Consider the following 13,341-nt stretch of genomic DNA (forward strand, 5'->3'; position numbering starts at 1 on the left):
ATATATAGCAATGTCTACCGTCCAAAAAAACTGTTGGCACTTTTGAGCATAAGACTGTTTCTGGTTGTTTCTAACTTTGTCAGCCTTAACCAGTTAAAAGTCATCATGAATTTTTAAGTGTCATTAATTCTGTTGGGAAAACACCAGTAAGACTATGTTTTGCAATTTGGTATAATACATGGCCTATTTTCTAGGGATGAGACTGATTATCTTCGGCAGGGTACACCCAAAACCGATAAGGTTTGCAGCCTCTGAAGAACCTCAGTTAGAGCTAGATTGCCAAATACTCCAGTGGCACGGATCATGCTCTCTCCACTCATCTCTCCGATCTGCTGACCACAGTGCATGTCACAGCCCCACCTTGCATGGTTTCCTGATACTTCGGGAGTGACTCATACATCCTTGCAACTTTCCCTGAAAGCAGATTTTGTCCTTTTTCTGTGCCTGGCGAGTATCACAAGCCCACTTACCCCATTTCTCGGGAAGACCTGGAAATGACCTCGTAAAGACCTAGGCCAGATCCCAGTATTGTACCAATTCTTACTGACTTCAGAAAGAGCTGGATTTATCTCCTCCGATCTGATCCACAGTTCACTGAAGTCAACAGAAAATCTTCCACTGGCGTCAGCAGCTTTTGAATACTTTAGTGAACGGAACTTTATTCTCCAAACAGAACTGGTGCAGATGCAAATTACAGAGCAAAAGTTGAAAAATACATGAGTTTTCCAAATGTAAGTTTACATATTCTCTAGGGCCTGGTGATCAAAACATTTTTTTTTCTTTTTGCTATATGACAGAGCCAGTAATGTGCTCGTAGCATTTAAATTATAATTTGTCTGAGTTGTAATTATGCTTTAATAGGTGTAAACCACAACTAGCCTACACTGCGCTGCCTAATCAGCATTCAGCTATTTGTAAGAGGAGGTATCTCCAACAGTTGATAAAATTATTCTGTTTATAAGCAATAAGCAAGGCCTTACCTTTAGAGCTGTACCGTGAGGAAAGTGAGTATAGAATAGCCATTGAATAAGATCACGTATTCCAGCACAGAGTGTTACGTATTGCCACAAAAGGTACAAAAAAGACACTGCCTTCCAAGCCCCTAGACACCAAGGTAGCTGTGTAATGACGCTACTTTGATATTTGGGCCCTTTTATCTTTTTAACCGGATGCCTGCTCCACCGGCTTTGATTCTACAGAGAAGCTTCCCTCAAAATAACCTGGAAAGAGGGTAAGATTAAAGCTATTGTGAATGGTCTCTCATTTCCGCTGCTTTGCTGGTGAATGACATTGTGTAGAGCAACTCTCTACTAAGATACAGAGCAGTGTTTAAACAAGAATTTCTTCAGATTTGAAAGCCCGGGGAAATTATAGATAATGAGCTCTTTATTAGCTCCTGCAAATCGGAGCCAAATTAAATGCTGTAGTCCAAAAAGCAACATGATGCACCTATCTTTGCACTGCAGTTATGGTGTGGCTTTCTATAGGTGATAACAGTTCAGGGAAAACATGAAGTGTCATAGTAAAAACCAAAACCACACTGTAATAGGCTTCTTTAGTCCACAAAATACCCTAAGACCATTCAACCCTTAGACTTTTTTGTATACTGACAGCAAAGACCCATCTGGTATTTGGAGGTTGTTGAAGAGACAGTGCTACTTTCCATAGTAGCTGCTGTGAGGCTTCAAGACTGCAGACTAAGGCTTGGATTTTTAAAACTAGGCACAGAGGTTTACCTACACAGAACAAGGGCCAGGAGAACAAGGAGGATTAGCATGTACCCAGCCTGTTCTGTTCTTCAACATTTACGTATTAAAAAAAAAAAGGCAAAATCCCATCCTAAAATGTACTGTTTCTTATTAACAAGGATCACATAGTTCAACTTGGCGATTTGGTAATGACACGGTAACTCTTCTCATCTTGAACAAACCGCTACATTTACACAGAAAATGAGCTTTACAATAAGGCAGGCATTTCTGAGCCTATTGATCCTGCTCATCTTTCTGAAGTCTTCTCATCTTTCTTAAAGTCTTCCCAAGTTTTCACATTGCTAAGATCATGCTCTTATTTTGAGTCCTTGACAAGTGTATCAGAAGAGTATTAAGAAGCCACACAAAACCATAGGAAGAATTAAGATAAATACTGCAAAACCCTAATTCGGGCTGTACCAGGAGCAGACTGAAAAAAGAGTCATTTAACTTGGACCCACCTGAGACAGCACTGACCTGGTATCAGCAGAGCACTGCAGACAATAGTAAATACAAAACCAAAGATACAACATAAACACAGCTGCACACAGAGACAAAGCCACAAAGATAGCTAACCTGCACTTACATTTCAGAACATGCAAAGGTTTCACACAGTTTCATTAACTGAGGTCTGCATACACAAAAGCGGCAACAAGTACAGCAAAGGTGAACACTGGTAAAAGGAAGTTTCAAGTCTTTGGAAACGCTGTTGTTTTCTCATAAATGCAGGAATGGACTTAGAGGGATGTCATTCTGGTTTTCTCCTCTACTAAAAGAACTTGTTCTTCTAGGACACTAATATATCTTTCAGAAAGATCTATGCATTTTTTTAAACTGAATTAATAAACTCAAAAAAAGCTTCAGAAAATATTTTCAGTGTACTATACCTATCTTTCATCTTCCATTTTGGCATTGCTTTTACACTTTGGAAAGCCATTTTAAAGCCTGCAGCAGGCTTTCCTATGTTTCCTCCTCGGCAACCTTGCAGGGCTCTGGCACTACCTACCATGTTGTAGGTTCCCACAGAGCTCTGCTGCTCAGAGACAAAGCACCAGACATTTTTCCGAACAAGGAAGCGTGGATATTGCAACACCAGAAGTGACTCTCTTCAGAGCAGTCCTAAGGTAGAGTGACCTCGTGTGTATTTTAGAAAAGAAAAAACCAACCAGCCAAAGGATCCTTAAGAAATAGTTTATTCTATACAGATAGGTGTTCTTTCTTAGTTAACTGAGGGATTATCAGGATTTATTTTAAACGCTAAGTCCTCCTCGTTCAAAGGGCTACTGAATGTGAGCAAAACTACCTATAAAGTGTGAATATTTATTACTGGTGCTCAGCTTGCCGAGAGTGGACTGCGGGAGTGATCTGTGGCCGCTGGCCCGCAGAGGGGACAGAAAACACCCCCCCGCCTCTCTCCTGAGGGAAAGGAGACGCGGGGCCCGGCGGCCACAGGGCCAGGGCAGAGACCTCGGGGCCGGCCACCCCAGGGCCGCCGGCGGGGGGGGCATTCCCGCGGTCCCGGCCCTCTGAAAGCCACCGGCGGGAGCGGGAAGCCCCGAGCCGGGAGAGAAGCCGGCTTTGCTCCCCCAGGCCGTGTGTCACCGTGCGGGGCGGCCTCCCCGCCCCGCAAAGCAAACACGCCCGGGAGCTTCCCCCGATGACTAACAGTTTCTCCTCGACGGCGGGGGCGGCCGCCCCCCGGCTCCCCGACGACGCCCCCTCCTCCCCGCGACGGCCCCGTCTCGCCGCTCCTCTAGCGCGGGGGGGGCAGTTTCACAGCCCCTTCACCGGGACCGACCGCACCTCGGGGCGCCCCTCACCTCCCTTCCTCCCCGCCACCCGACCCGGGCCGCCGCTCCCCCTCCCCAGCCCTGCGGAAGAGGCTGTGTCGGGGCCGGGACGAGAGCGGGGTCCCGCCCTGCCCCATCCAGTTTCGCCCACGTGCGGGGGGAGGGGGCGGCGGTTTAACAGCGCCCGGCTGGCCGGGGAGGAGGAGCCGCCGCCGCCGCCCCTGCGCGTCCCAGGTGTAACCGGAGCCGGGAGGGCGCGGCGCAGCGCAGCCACCACCACCTGCGGAACCTGTTGGGCGGCTCACATCGCTTCGCCGCCGCGCACGCACCGCTCCGTCTCCTCCGCCCGCGTCTCAGAGGACTTTTCCTCGGCCTCTCCGCGCCCCGCCGCCGGCCCGAGCTATGAAGCCGCTCCGTGGGGCTGCGCTCCTGCTGCTGCTCTGCGCCGCCGCCTGCGCTCAGCAGAGCTGTGAGTGCCCGCACCCCTCTGTCCGCCCTGCTACCCCCTCCCAACCGGGCTCCCCCGCTCTGTGACCCCCTCCTGCGGCCCCGTTCGTCTTCTGCCGCCCGCGGAGCCTCCCCGGTGGGCACCGCGCTCCGCGCCACAAAATGGCGCCCCCTCTCCGCCGGGGGCGCGGGGCCGCTGGCGGGCGGGGAGGGGCCGCCCCGCGGGCGGGAAGGTGAGGAGGGGGCAGGGGCGCCTGGCCTCCGCGACCCTTTGTCCCCGGCCGCCCGCGGGGAGCCCGAGGGTCGCGGAGGAAGTTCTCGCCCTTCTCTGGGGAGGCGCGGGTGGCGAGGTGGGAAGGGGTGGGGTGCGGGTACCCCACTCCCGGCCGGCTCCGTCCGGTGAGGGGCGGCTTTGTCTCTCCTCCTCGCCGGCGGAGCAGCGGGTGGCGGTGCCGCGGGGTGCCCGGCTGCCTGCCCGGGGGCGTCCGCGCTCACAGCCGCGCTTCTTTTTCAGCCTGCATCTGCGAGAAGAACAAGCGTGTGACCAACTGCAGGTTGGTCGACGGCGTCTGCTGGTGCGACTCGGTCGGCTCCGGCGTGTCTGTGAACTGCGACACTTGTGAGTAAAGCACGCGTGTCGGCTGCGGCTTGGCCTGGGTGTGCTCTCTGGTAGGGGGCGGCAAGGAAAGTGCCGACTAAACTCAAGAGAATATGGGAAAATGACCTTTGAGTTTCTGGCAAAAAATGGCAGCAAGGAAGGAAAGTTTCTTCCTGGTCTTCCGGATCAGCTGGCAACGGCAGATAGGCGTTTAGGATTCCTCCTGTGTAACTTATGTGGATGTGCATACGCTTACACTGATGCAGGCTCCCCCATCCTCCTTAATATTCGGTCTCTTAATGGCAAGGGTTTCTCAAAGATTAATTTTTAGCTTCCTTCTAAGCGCATATCATGACTTCTACAAATCTAGAGGTGAAAGAGCCGTGTCTCAGGACCTTACTCTTGATCCGAGCCCAGCTAAGCTATAAATGATCCTCTGGCTGGACGAAATTGAAGGTGGCTGGACTTCTTGTGCGTTTGGCTTCAGAAGCTGACGTACCGCAGTTGTGTTGACTTTCTGCACCACCTACGTATTAGGCACCCGCTTTTCCTTGTAATGGCTTTAAATCTAGTTGCTTCTGATGTAACCTTGTGTTTTTACAGGCTACAAGCTCTGTTTTGAATGTGCCATGTAATGTGACTTTCTGGTTATTTTTAGTGACTTCAAAATGCCTGTTGATGAAAGCAGAAATGACAGGCTCAAAATCGGGTCGTCGTGAGAAACCGAAAGATGCATTTGAAGATACTGATGGCCTTTATGATCCTGAGTGTGAAAATACTGGTGTTTTCAAGGCAAAGCAGTGCAACGGAACCACCTGTTGGTGTGTGAATACAGCTGGTGTAAGAAGAACCGACAAACATGATGCAGACTTGAGGTGCAATCAATTAGTCAGAACAACGTAAGTCTTTCAACAGGGTGTGCTGTGACATGAAAACATTCCTGTGTTAGGTTCTGTGCTGTAGAGTATTTATCTGTATGAATGATGTGCTGGGGATGAATGAAGATGGAGCAATAAACACTTGATTACTGCTTTTGTTTTCTTCTTCAAAAACAAGGAGACATTAAAGGGTTTTGGAGGGGGCTTTCTTTGTTTTTCTCTCACTGCTTTTTTTCCTTGGGGTTAGATTTTTAGTATGTGTTGTTATATGCACGTGCTTTAAGAATATTCATTGTACTTGCCTATTACTTCAGGTGGATCATGATTGAAATGAAGCATGCTGAGAGAAACACTCCTCTGAACACTGAGTCTTTAAAGAAGTAAGTGATGATAGTAAGATGTCATGGCAATGTCTGCATGATAGATATCTAGTGTATTTCTAAACAATTGTTTAAAAGCATTGTCAAACCTGTGATCTCATTTGTAAGACATCTTAGAAGTGACCTACAGATCCCTCATAGACTTGCTTTAATTGTTATTGGAAATTAATTAGCTGCTAATGAGATTCACTTCCATTTAAAATTGATCGCTACTTTTTTTATCAAGTCCATATACTGAAGGAAATGGAAGGTAATAAGGTGAAACTGCCCAAAAAGTAAGCTGACAAAGATGGTGGAGGGACTGCATAGAAGCAGCAGGAAAAAAAAACAAGTTTAGCTATTTTTTGTCTAAAATAAAATCTTACGTCTCTCTGTCAGAGGTCACACAGCAAAAAAAATGTGCTTGTAACTATTAGATTCCCCCCCCCCCCCCCCCCCCGAACAAAAGCTGCTACTCTCTAGCTCCTCTTCTGAACTCTGAAAACTGTTCAAACCCTTCTCTCTAACGCTGCAGTAATGTATGTGTTTATTTTTCAGTAAGTGCGTCTTCACTGTTAGGAACTAACACAGCTCTAGTATAATTTAATAATGAGTGTACTGGGTTTGGTTGGGATGGAGTTAATTTTCTTGGTAGCAGTCGGTATGGTGCTGTGTTCTAGACTGGTGACCGAAACAGTGTTAATAAGTCACCAATGTCTTAGCTGTTGCTGAACAGCGCTTACATAGTGTCGAGACCTCCTCAGACTCTTGCCCTGCTGCCCCAGTGAGTAGATTGGGGGTGGGCAAGAGGTTGGGAAGGGACACAGTAGAGATGGCTGACCCAAATTGACCAGAGAGGTGTCCCATATTGTGTAATGTCATGCTCAGCAAAAAATCTGGGGGCAAGTTTTTTCCCAAGTAGCCATTGCTCAGAGATTGGCTGGGCATCGATCTGCTAGTGGTGAGAGATTGCTTTTGCATCACGTGGGTTTTTTTTATTTCCTCCACCCAACCTTTTCACTTATTAGACTGTCTTTATCTTGACGTATGGATTTTTTTTTTCCTTGCTTTTGCCCTTCTGACTCTCTTCCCAGTCCTGCTAGGGGGAAGTGAGTGAGAGACTAGGTGAGGGTTTAGCTGCCAGCTGGGGTCAACCCACCACAGAGAGGTTGCAGGGAAAAAAAAAAAAACAATTATACTAGTCTTCCCTGCTTCTGAAAATAGATGTGTAAAATAGTCCTGGTTTTAACAGCTATGGCTTTAATACCCTCACAGGTTCTTCAAGGAAACAATTACCAATCGTTATATGCTGGATGGACGCTATATAACCGGTGTTCTGGTAAGAGGCACATAATTTTTAGTAAGGTATCGGAAGTTTTTGTTGTGAATAACTTTGAAAACTCTTGTTTGACTAACGCAGTACAGCATGACTCTTATTAGAAGCTCTCAAAATAGCAACACTTACTGAGCAGCTAGCAAATACCTGTATCTGAACTGCAACACTGAGAAATTACATATTGCTCTCCTCAGTCTGTAGATTAATTCTTACTTTGCTTCACTAAAAAAGTGGAATTTGAATCATGCTGTAACAGTTGGCTTGAGAACAAGTACCATAAACTTGATTCAGGATTCCAACTTGAGTTCACAAGTTGGATCATAATATTTTGCTGTGTATTTGATAGTTGGATTTGAACTAGCCACTTCTTAATACTACACTATATTTTTTGCAGTATGAAAAACCTTACATTACTATTGATTTGAAGCAAAATTCCTCAGAGAAATCTCCTGGAGATGTGGATATAGCTGATGTGGCCTACTACTTTGAAAAAGATGTAAGTGTGTCATGGGTAAAGTCTGCCAAAGACTAGATGTGTATATTGCATTCAGTAGTCTTGCTGTGTACTGGCTGAAGCGAGATGAATTATTGCAGTGCCTAGATGAATGCCTATTACAATGTGAACCAGTAAGTCTCTTTTTTCCTATCTGTTCTTAGGTAAAAGGTGACTCCATCTTTCATAATAACAGGCTAAACGTCAGCATTGATAATGAAATGCTGAGTTTTGAGAAGACAGTGGTCTACTACGTTGATGAAATAGCACCGGAGTTTTCCATGAAGTCTCTGACTCCTGGCCTCATTGCTGTCATTGTAGTAGTAATATTAGCAATAGTTGCTGGAATTGTTGTTCTGGTAAGTTCTAACAAAGCTGCCAAGCAGAACGGGTAACAGTGTAATCTGGGAAATAACAACATACCAGGGTAATTGGACTCTGAAAACAGTCTTCCTCTGCAAACGGGCTTCTGTTTTCAGGCTTCGTAGGTGGGAAAGAGGGGATAGACATACTGTCACTGTTTCAGGTTACGACTGAAGGGTGTTGCGTGGAAAATGAAAGTGTTAGGAAAAACTTACTGAGGTGAAGAAAATACCTGTCTTGCCTCCTGGTTTAAAGTAGTCGAGACTGACAGACAGCCTCTCGTGTACCTCACTTTGGAAGGATGGGGAAGGGAAAGCTTCAAGTTCGGACTTTTAAAGTCACAACCAGATAAAGTTACATGTAAGTCAAGACTTAAAGAAAAACTTCACAATTATTCTGTCCTTCTCTTACAGGTCTTCACAAGGAGGAGGAAAGGGAAGTATGTGAAAGCAGAGGTAATTAATTTCTCTTTATGGTGTATGTGCGGGGAGGAGGCTGGCCAGAATCCAGAAGCTCCTAAGTTTGCTGTAGGTTAAAAGCTTGCTGTGGGTGCTTCAGATGTGTTCAAGGAGACTGAAAGTATTCAAATTCTGTAACTAGTTTTCATCTCTATATAGTTCACCGTGTTCGTTCTGCACTAGTTTCAAAGGCAACCGGTGATCTGCTGTATTTCCCACGGGTGGGGGGCAGTGCTGACAGCAAGTACTAATTTTACATATCTATAGCGAGGGCCATACAATCCACAGGAAACACTGATAGTCTTGTTCTGTCATGAAGACCGTTAGTTGAGGTATTTGCATGGAGTTTGCAGCTTCTATTGAAGAGCTGCTTTCCAATGGAATAGTAACAAATGGTACTAGTGCATGGTGCTTCACCCCAAGTGTAGGGCCTTTTGTACAGGAATCCAGAGGGTGTTGTAGCTAAATAGTAAAGTCTGCTCCCTGCACACACCCCGAAGAGTGCTGTGGGTTTTTAAAAAAAAAAAAATAAAGCTGAAGTGTTACAGTGGTCTTGGCATGTTTGATTCTTAGTGTAACATCAGATCCCTTTGCTAATGAAAATCTGGGTTGTTCAGTCCTATTGACTTCTTGGGTCTCATGTTGAGAAGTAGCACAAATGTTGACCTCCCTCTACCTCCTCCCCTCCAGGTAAAGGAAATGAATGAAATGCATAGAGGGCTGAACGCGTAATTACATCAGCTGAAGACAGTAAGATTCAAAGAAGACGACAACAGAAACATTGGAGGCATGGATCTTAACTCTTAAAAGATTCCTCCTGAAAGGGAGGCAATTGTGCTTACTTAATGATTGTTAAAACTCTAACAGCCAAGACTGGTAACCATGCTACTACTTTTACTATTTGTTGAGAGTTAAATCTTAAACGCCCCATCTTACTCAAGTCAAACTTAGCTATTGCTCCCTGGTTTTATTTTTTTTATGATAATGAAATGAGTTGACAACTGCTGTTACTAGTGTTTTGGAGCAACCATGCTTAAATGGTTATTTTACCCTTGTGGGAGGTTTATTGAAAATAATGATTTTTGTAGCCATGTTGTAACAAGACTGTCTCCTGTATAAGTGAACGTGACGTTTTTACGGCTGTTTGTACATATTTGAAGTTGGTGTAACTTTTTTATGTCTTGAATTAATAAAACTTTGAAACAGGCTTCTAGTTCTTCCATGTTGAAATGATCATGATCTGCTAAGTTATCGTGCTTACAAATTCAGCAGTGTAATATTTCCTTAAAGCAAGCTACCTCAGCATAGGTGAAAATATTCTAGAACTCCAATTAACAAAGTTTGTATTAGCCATCTATTATCTCAATAGCATGATTTTTTTTTTCTTAAAGCTGTGAAAAGTATGCTTTATCCTGTTTTCCACTCTTAATGTGCAACAGGAGTAAAATGATAAAATACGGATTGTTTGTATAAAAATAAACATGCTGTGAATGTAGCAATTTCAGGAATGCATAGACTGCTCTTTCAAATGCTAGGTAAGTATTTATAATAAAAGAAGCCTCTAATCTAGAACATATCTGGTGTAGAGTTGGGGGTGGGTAGCCTTGGCATCTGACTGGAGCTGGGGAAGAGCTATTACACCATTGTCATGATTTGCATAGCTGTCCATTGCAAAGTTATTGCACAGCTAGAATCTGTTTCTGCTGGTATTACCGTTTATTGTCATGGAGGCTGACCAAACTTACACAGGCAATCTACCTCCCACAGCTTTCGATAAAAGAGCTTGCTTTGGCAGCCAGTAATCTCTGTAATGTATATTGGTTAGCAAGTAAACATGTATAGTCCATCCAGCATATCTGATTTATAAAGGAAATGCTGTAACTCCTGTTGCCAGAGAAATAATGAGATACAAGATAAGGAACTGAATGACAAATCTTATTACTAATGTGTTTGTTTTGACCCCCCCCCCTTAAACAGGAAAAGTAGGATTAACTACGAGAGGATATTCTACATACTGTGTTCATAAAACTAAATGTGAAACATACCCCATTAGAGAGCTTGTGCGCGTCTGCTAAATACAACAGGGAAGTTACTGGACTGCATTGAATGTCACAGGTCACCAGTGTATCTTCTGCCTTTGAACAAGGTGGTAGCTGACGTGCATGTGTTACTGTGTTGGATGTTGAAATGTAGGCAGCGACTGTTCCCTTGGGTCTTCCACCAACTGGTGCTATGAACTTCGGGGTGTGTGCTGAGCTGCTGCAGTCCCCAGGTTTTACAAAATTTCTTTTGGGTCTACAGTATGTTTTGGGAAGTGGAGACGTGCACATTGATTTGCTCTGTCAAGCTGCAGCTCCTGCTTTCCTGAAGTAGGGAATTTACTGAAGTGCTTTGCAGCCTTTTCAGGCACTTTTTCAGTGGCAACTTCTGTAGGGCAGTCTCTCCCTCTGCCAATATATGCAGGTGGTCTGCTGATGAATTTCATATGATGAATTTCATACAATTCTGTAAGCTGTTAAACAAAAAAAGTCTAGTTTGCAGTAAGCCTGCCTTTTGCTGTCTTGTGTATTACTGTCCTCCCCAATTCTTCACTATTTCCATATTCTGTACTTTCTTAAATATCTACAATACGGTATCCTTGCCCTTCTTTTTTTCTCCCCAAGATAATAATGCTATTGTTTCCTCTCCTCCTCCTCTTCCTACCTTATTTTTGGCCTGTGGGATGGAAAGAGATGTCATGTGCTGTGGTTGGGCTGGAGCTACACATGTGCTGACTTGACTGGCTGGTAAGTACCTGCTGTGTGGCCTGGACCTTGCCCCAGTTGGTTTGTTTGGAAATTGTTTTCTCCCTACTTTTCCCACAGTAGAGGAAGACAGATCCTTTTCAATTTTTTTGCCTAATGGAGCTTTTCATATTAGATACTTGCACAAGCTTTTTGTCTCTCATATGGTCTGCTCCCTTGCCAAATTTGACTGAAACTAGCCAAGGGGTCAGAAAACCACAAAGTTTACAGAAATTAATTAAAAAATAGAAGACAGTTTAACTAAATCCACAACTGAAGAGATCACTGTATCTGTTTCTAAACTCAGTTACTATGGTACATACATGATGCTGCTCAGCTCTCAAAATGGTGGTCAATAATAATTTTTTCTCTAGTTTCCTTTTCTAAATAGTTTTATTGACCTTTATAACTGGGTTTTGTTTACTAAACACTGCACTTGAGCAACAGTCCAGCTGCATAAAAGTGTGTATTTATGGGGAAATGGAAAAGGATGAGGGGGACAACAGTTGAGAAACTAGTGTATCAGCATCCTTAGCTTTATTGTTTTTTATAGCTAGAGGAGACTAATGTGCTGAAATGTTTAAAAAAAAAAAAGCCACTATTGGGTAGTGTCAGCTCTCCACATATGCATGTGATGTTTCTTCTCATATACAGAGCAGTTTTGAACTGCTGGCAAAAATGATTGCTATTGAAAAATAATATGGTATTAAATAACAAAATATGGGGTTCTCTATTTTAATACTTTGAAAGCATTCAGCAAAGTTAAAAAGCAAGTTTCCTGTAAAAGAAACAAGCCAACAGAACTTAATAAAAGAGTATTAGTCACTGCATCAATTTTTGACAAGGTAAATATTTTAATACTTCCATTTGCCTAATTGATTAACTTCCTTCCATGAAGGAGCACGGTTTTTAAATCTAAAGTTCTACACAAAATTGTGATACCATGTTCCCTCTCTTTTCATGTAATGTCAATTGTGATAAAGGATATGAAGGGCAGACTGAAGATTTATTAAACAATTTGAGACTGAATAAATGAGATCTTTTGTTACAGAGACGGGATGGACACAAACTGTGCAAGAAACCCTAGTAATAATATTTATCTTAGTGCCTATGTACAACATCAGAAAATAGTGTTTGTATAGGCCAGTGCAAATCTATTACTTCCTTATGAATTATTACACTAGCATATATATTTTAGTTATTATTACTGCTGAGCAAAATTAAATAAATGTTTATGCAAAGACAATGAGAGACTTTTTAGAAGAGGATATGCAGATAATGTATTTGAGAAAACATGACCAATAAAGTCTATACAACTTTCTTCCAAAGACCTAAGTAATCCCTACGCGTGGTTTCCACAACTACAAAATGAAAGGTCAGTGTTGCGTATGTAGGGTCTGTTGACAGTAGCATGCTCATTACCCTCCCGAACAGTCATAGTAAATTTAGTAAGAGAAATAACATTGTGAACAATGTTTATTTATGTCCTCACCTGCTGGACTTTCATTGCTATAATATATAGTGACTTGGATTACAGACTGCTTGAAATAGCCCCCAAAATATTCTAGGAAACTAAAAATGCTAGCAGCTCCGCTGCCCCAACTTTACAACTGCTAGTTGCTGAATTCTAGCAACTCCCCGGAGAGGCTGCAGTCTGGTAGTACAAAGGTCCATCGCTGGGCTTACGGGCAGTCAGACACGCGGTAGGGGCGCCTCGTATGATGGGGACAGTTGGGCCCATCCCTGCAGAATTTTATGAACTTTGCTAAAATCTTTGTCCTCCTTGTCTTAGCAGTGACATGCAATGGCAGACGTACGCAAGGGAGAGGGTAGAAGATAAAAAGGAGGTGGTGTGTAATGTTAGAGGCAACACTTACCAGCTTATAGCATGTAAAAACTTCATACATGTAAGAAGTGTTTTTTTCTCTACTAACTCCTAAATACACTGTAGAATTCTTACACATTCAGGTGCCTGCAAAGTAGAGCATGGCAGTGCCAAACTGGTCTGAGTAAAAAAAGTGCATACAAGAAAGCTAAAAGGTTCTTTCCAAGGCAACAGCCACATTTTCTGTTTTCAAATTTACATTA

At 43.8% G+C, this 13,341-nt stretch overlaps 1 protein-coding gene across 1 annotated transcript; it reads left to right on the forward strand.

Annotated features, from left to right (window-relative positions):
* The first annotated feature begins 3,761 nt into the window (after positions 1-3,761).
* On the forward strand, positions 3,762-9,677 carry EPCAM (epithelial cell adhesion molecule). The gene is made up of 9 exons (XM_075147314.1): positions 3,762-4,007; positions 4,500-4,604; positions 5,242-5,482; positions 5,776-5,841; positions 7,096-7,159; positions 7,551-7,652; positions 7,814-8,008; positions 8,426-8,467; positions 9,161-9,677. Exons 1-9 carry the CDS (start codon positions 3,941-3,943, stop codon positions 9,200-9,202), a joined length of 924 nt encoding a protein of 307 aa, XP_075003415.1. The 5' UTR covers positions 3,762-3,940; the 3' UTR covers positions 9,203-9,677.
* The last annotated feature ends 3,664 nt before the right edge of the window (positions 9,678-13,341 follow it).

This window comes from Calonectris borealis, chromosome 3 (assembly GCF_964195595.1).
Source record: "Calonectris borealis chromosome 3, bCalBor7.hap1.2, whole genome shotgun sequence".
NCBI classification, from domain to species: domain Eukaryota; kingdom Metazoa; phylum Chordata; class Aves; order Procellariiformes; family Procellariidae; genus Calonectris; species Calonectris borealis.

Coding starts and splice junctions, on each gene's coding strand:
- EPCAM (XM_075147314.1), top strand. CDS start 3,941: ATGAAGCCGCTCCGTGGGGCTGCGCTCCTGCTGCTGCTCTGCGCCGCC. Junction 4,008..4,499: donor CGCCTGCGCTCAGCAGAGCT/GTGAGTGCCCGC, acceptor CTTCTTTTTCAG/CCTGCATCTGCGAGAAGAAC. Junction 5,483..5,775: donor AATCAATTAGTCAGAACAAC/GTAAGTCTTTCA, acceptor CTATTACTTCAG/GTGGATCATGATTGAAATGA.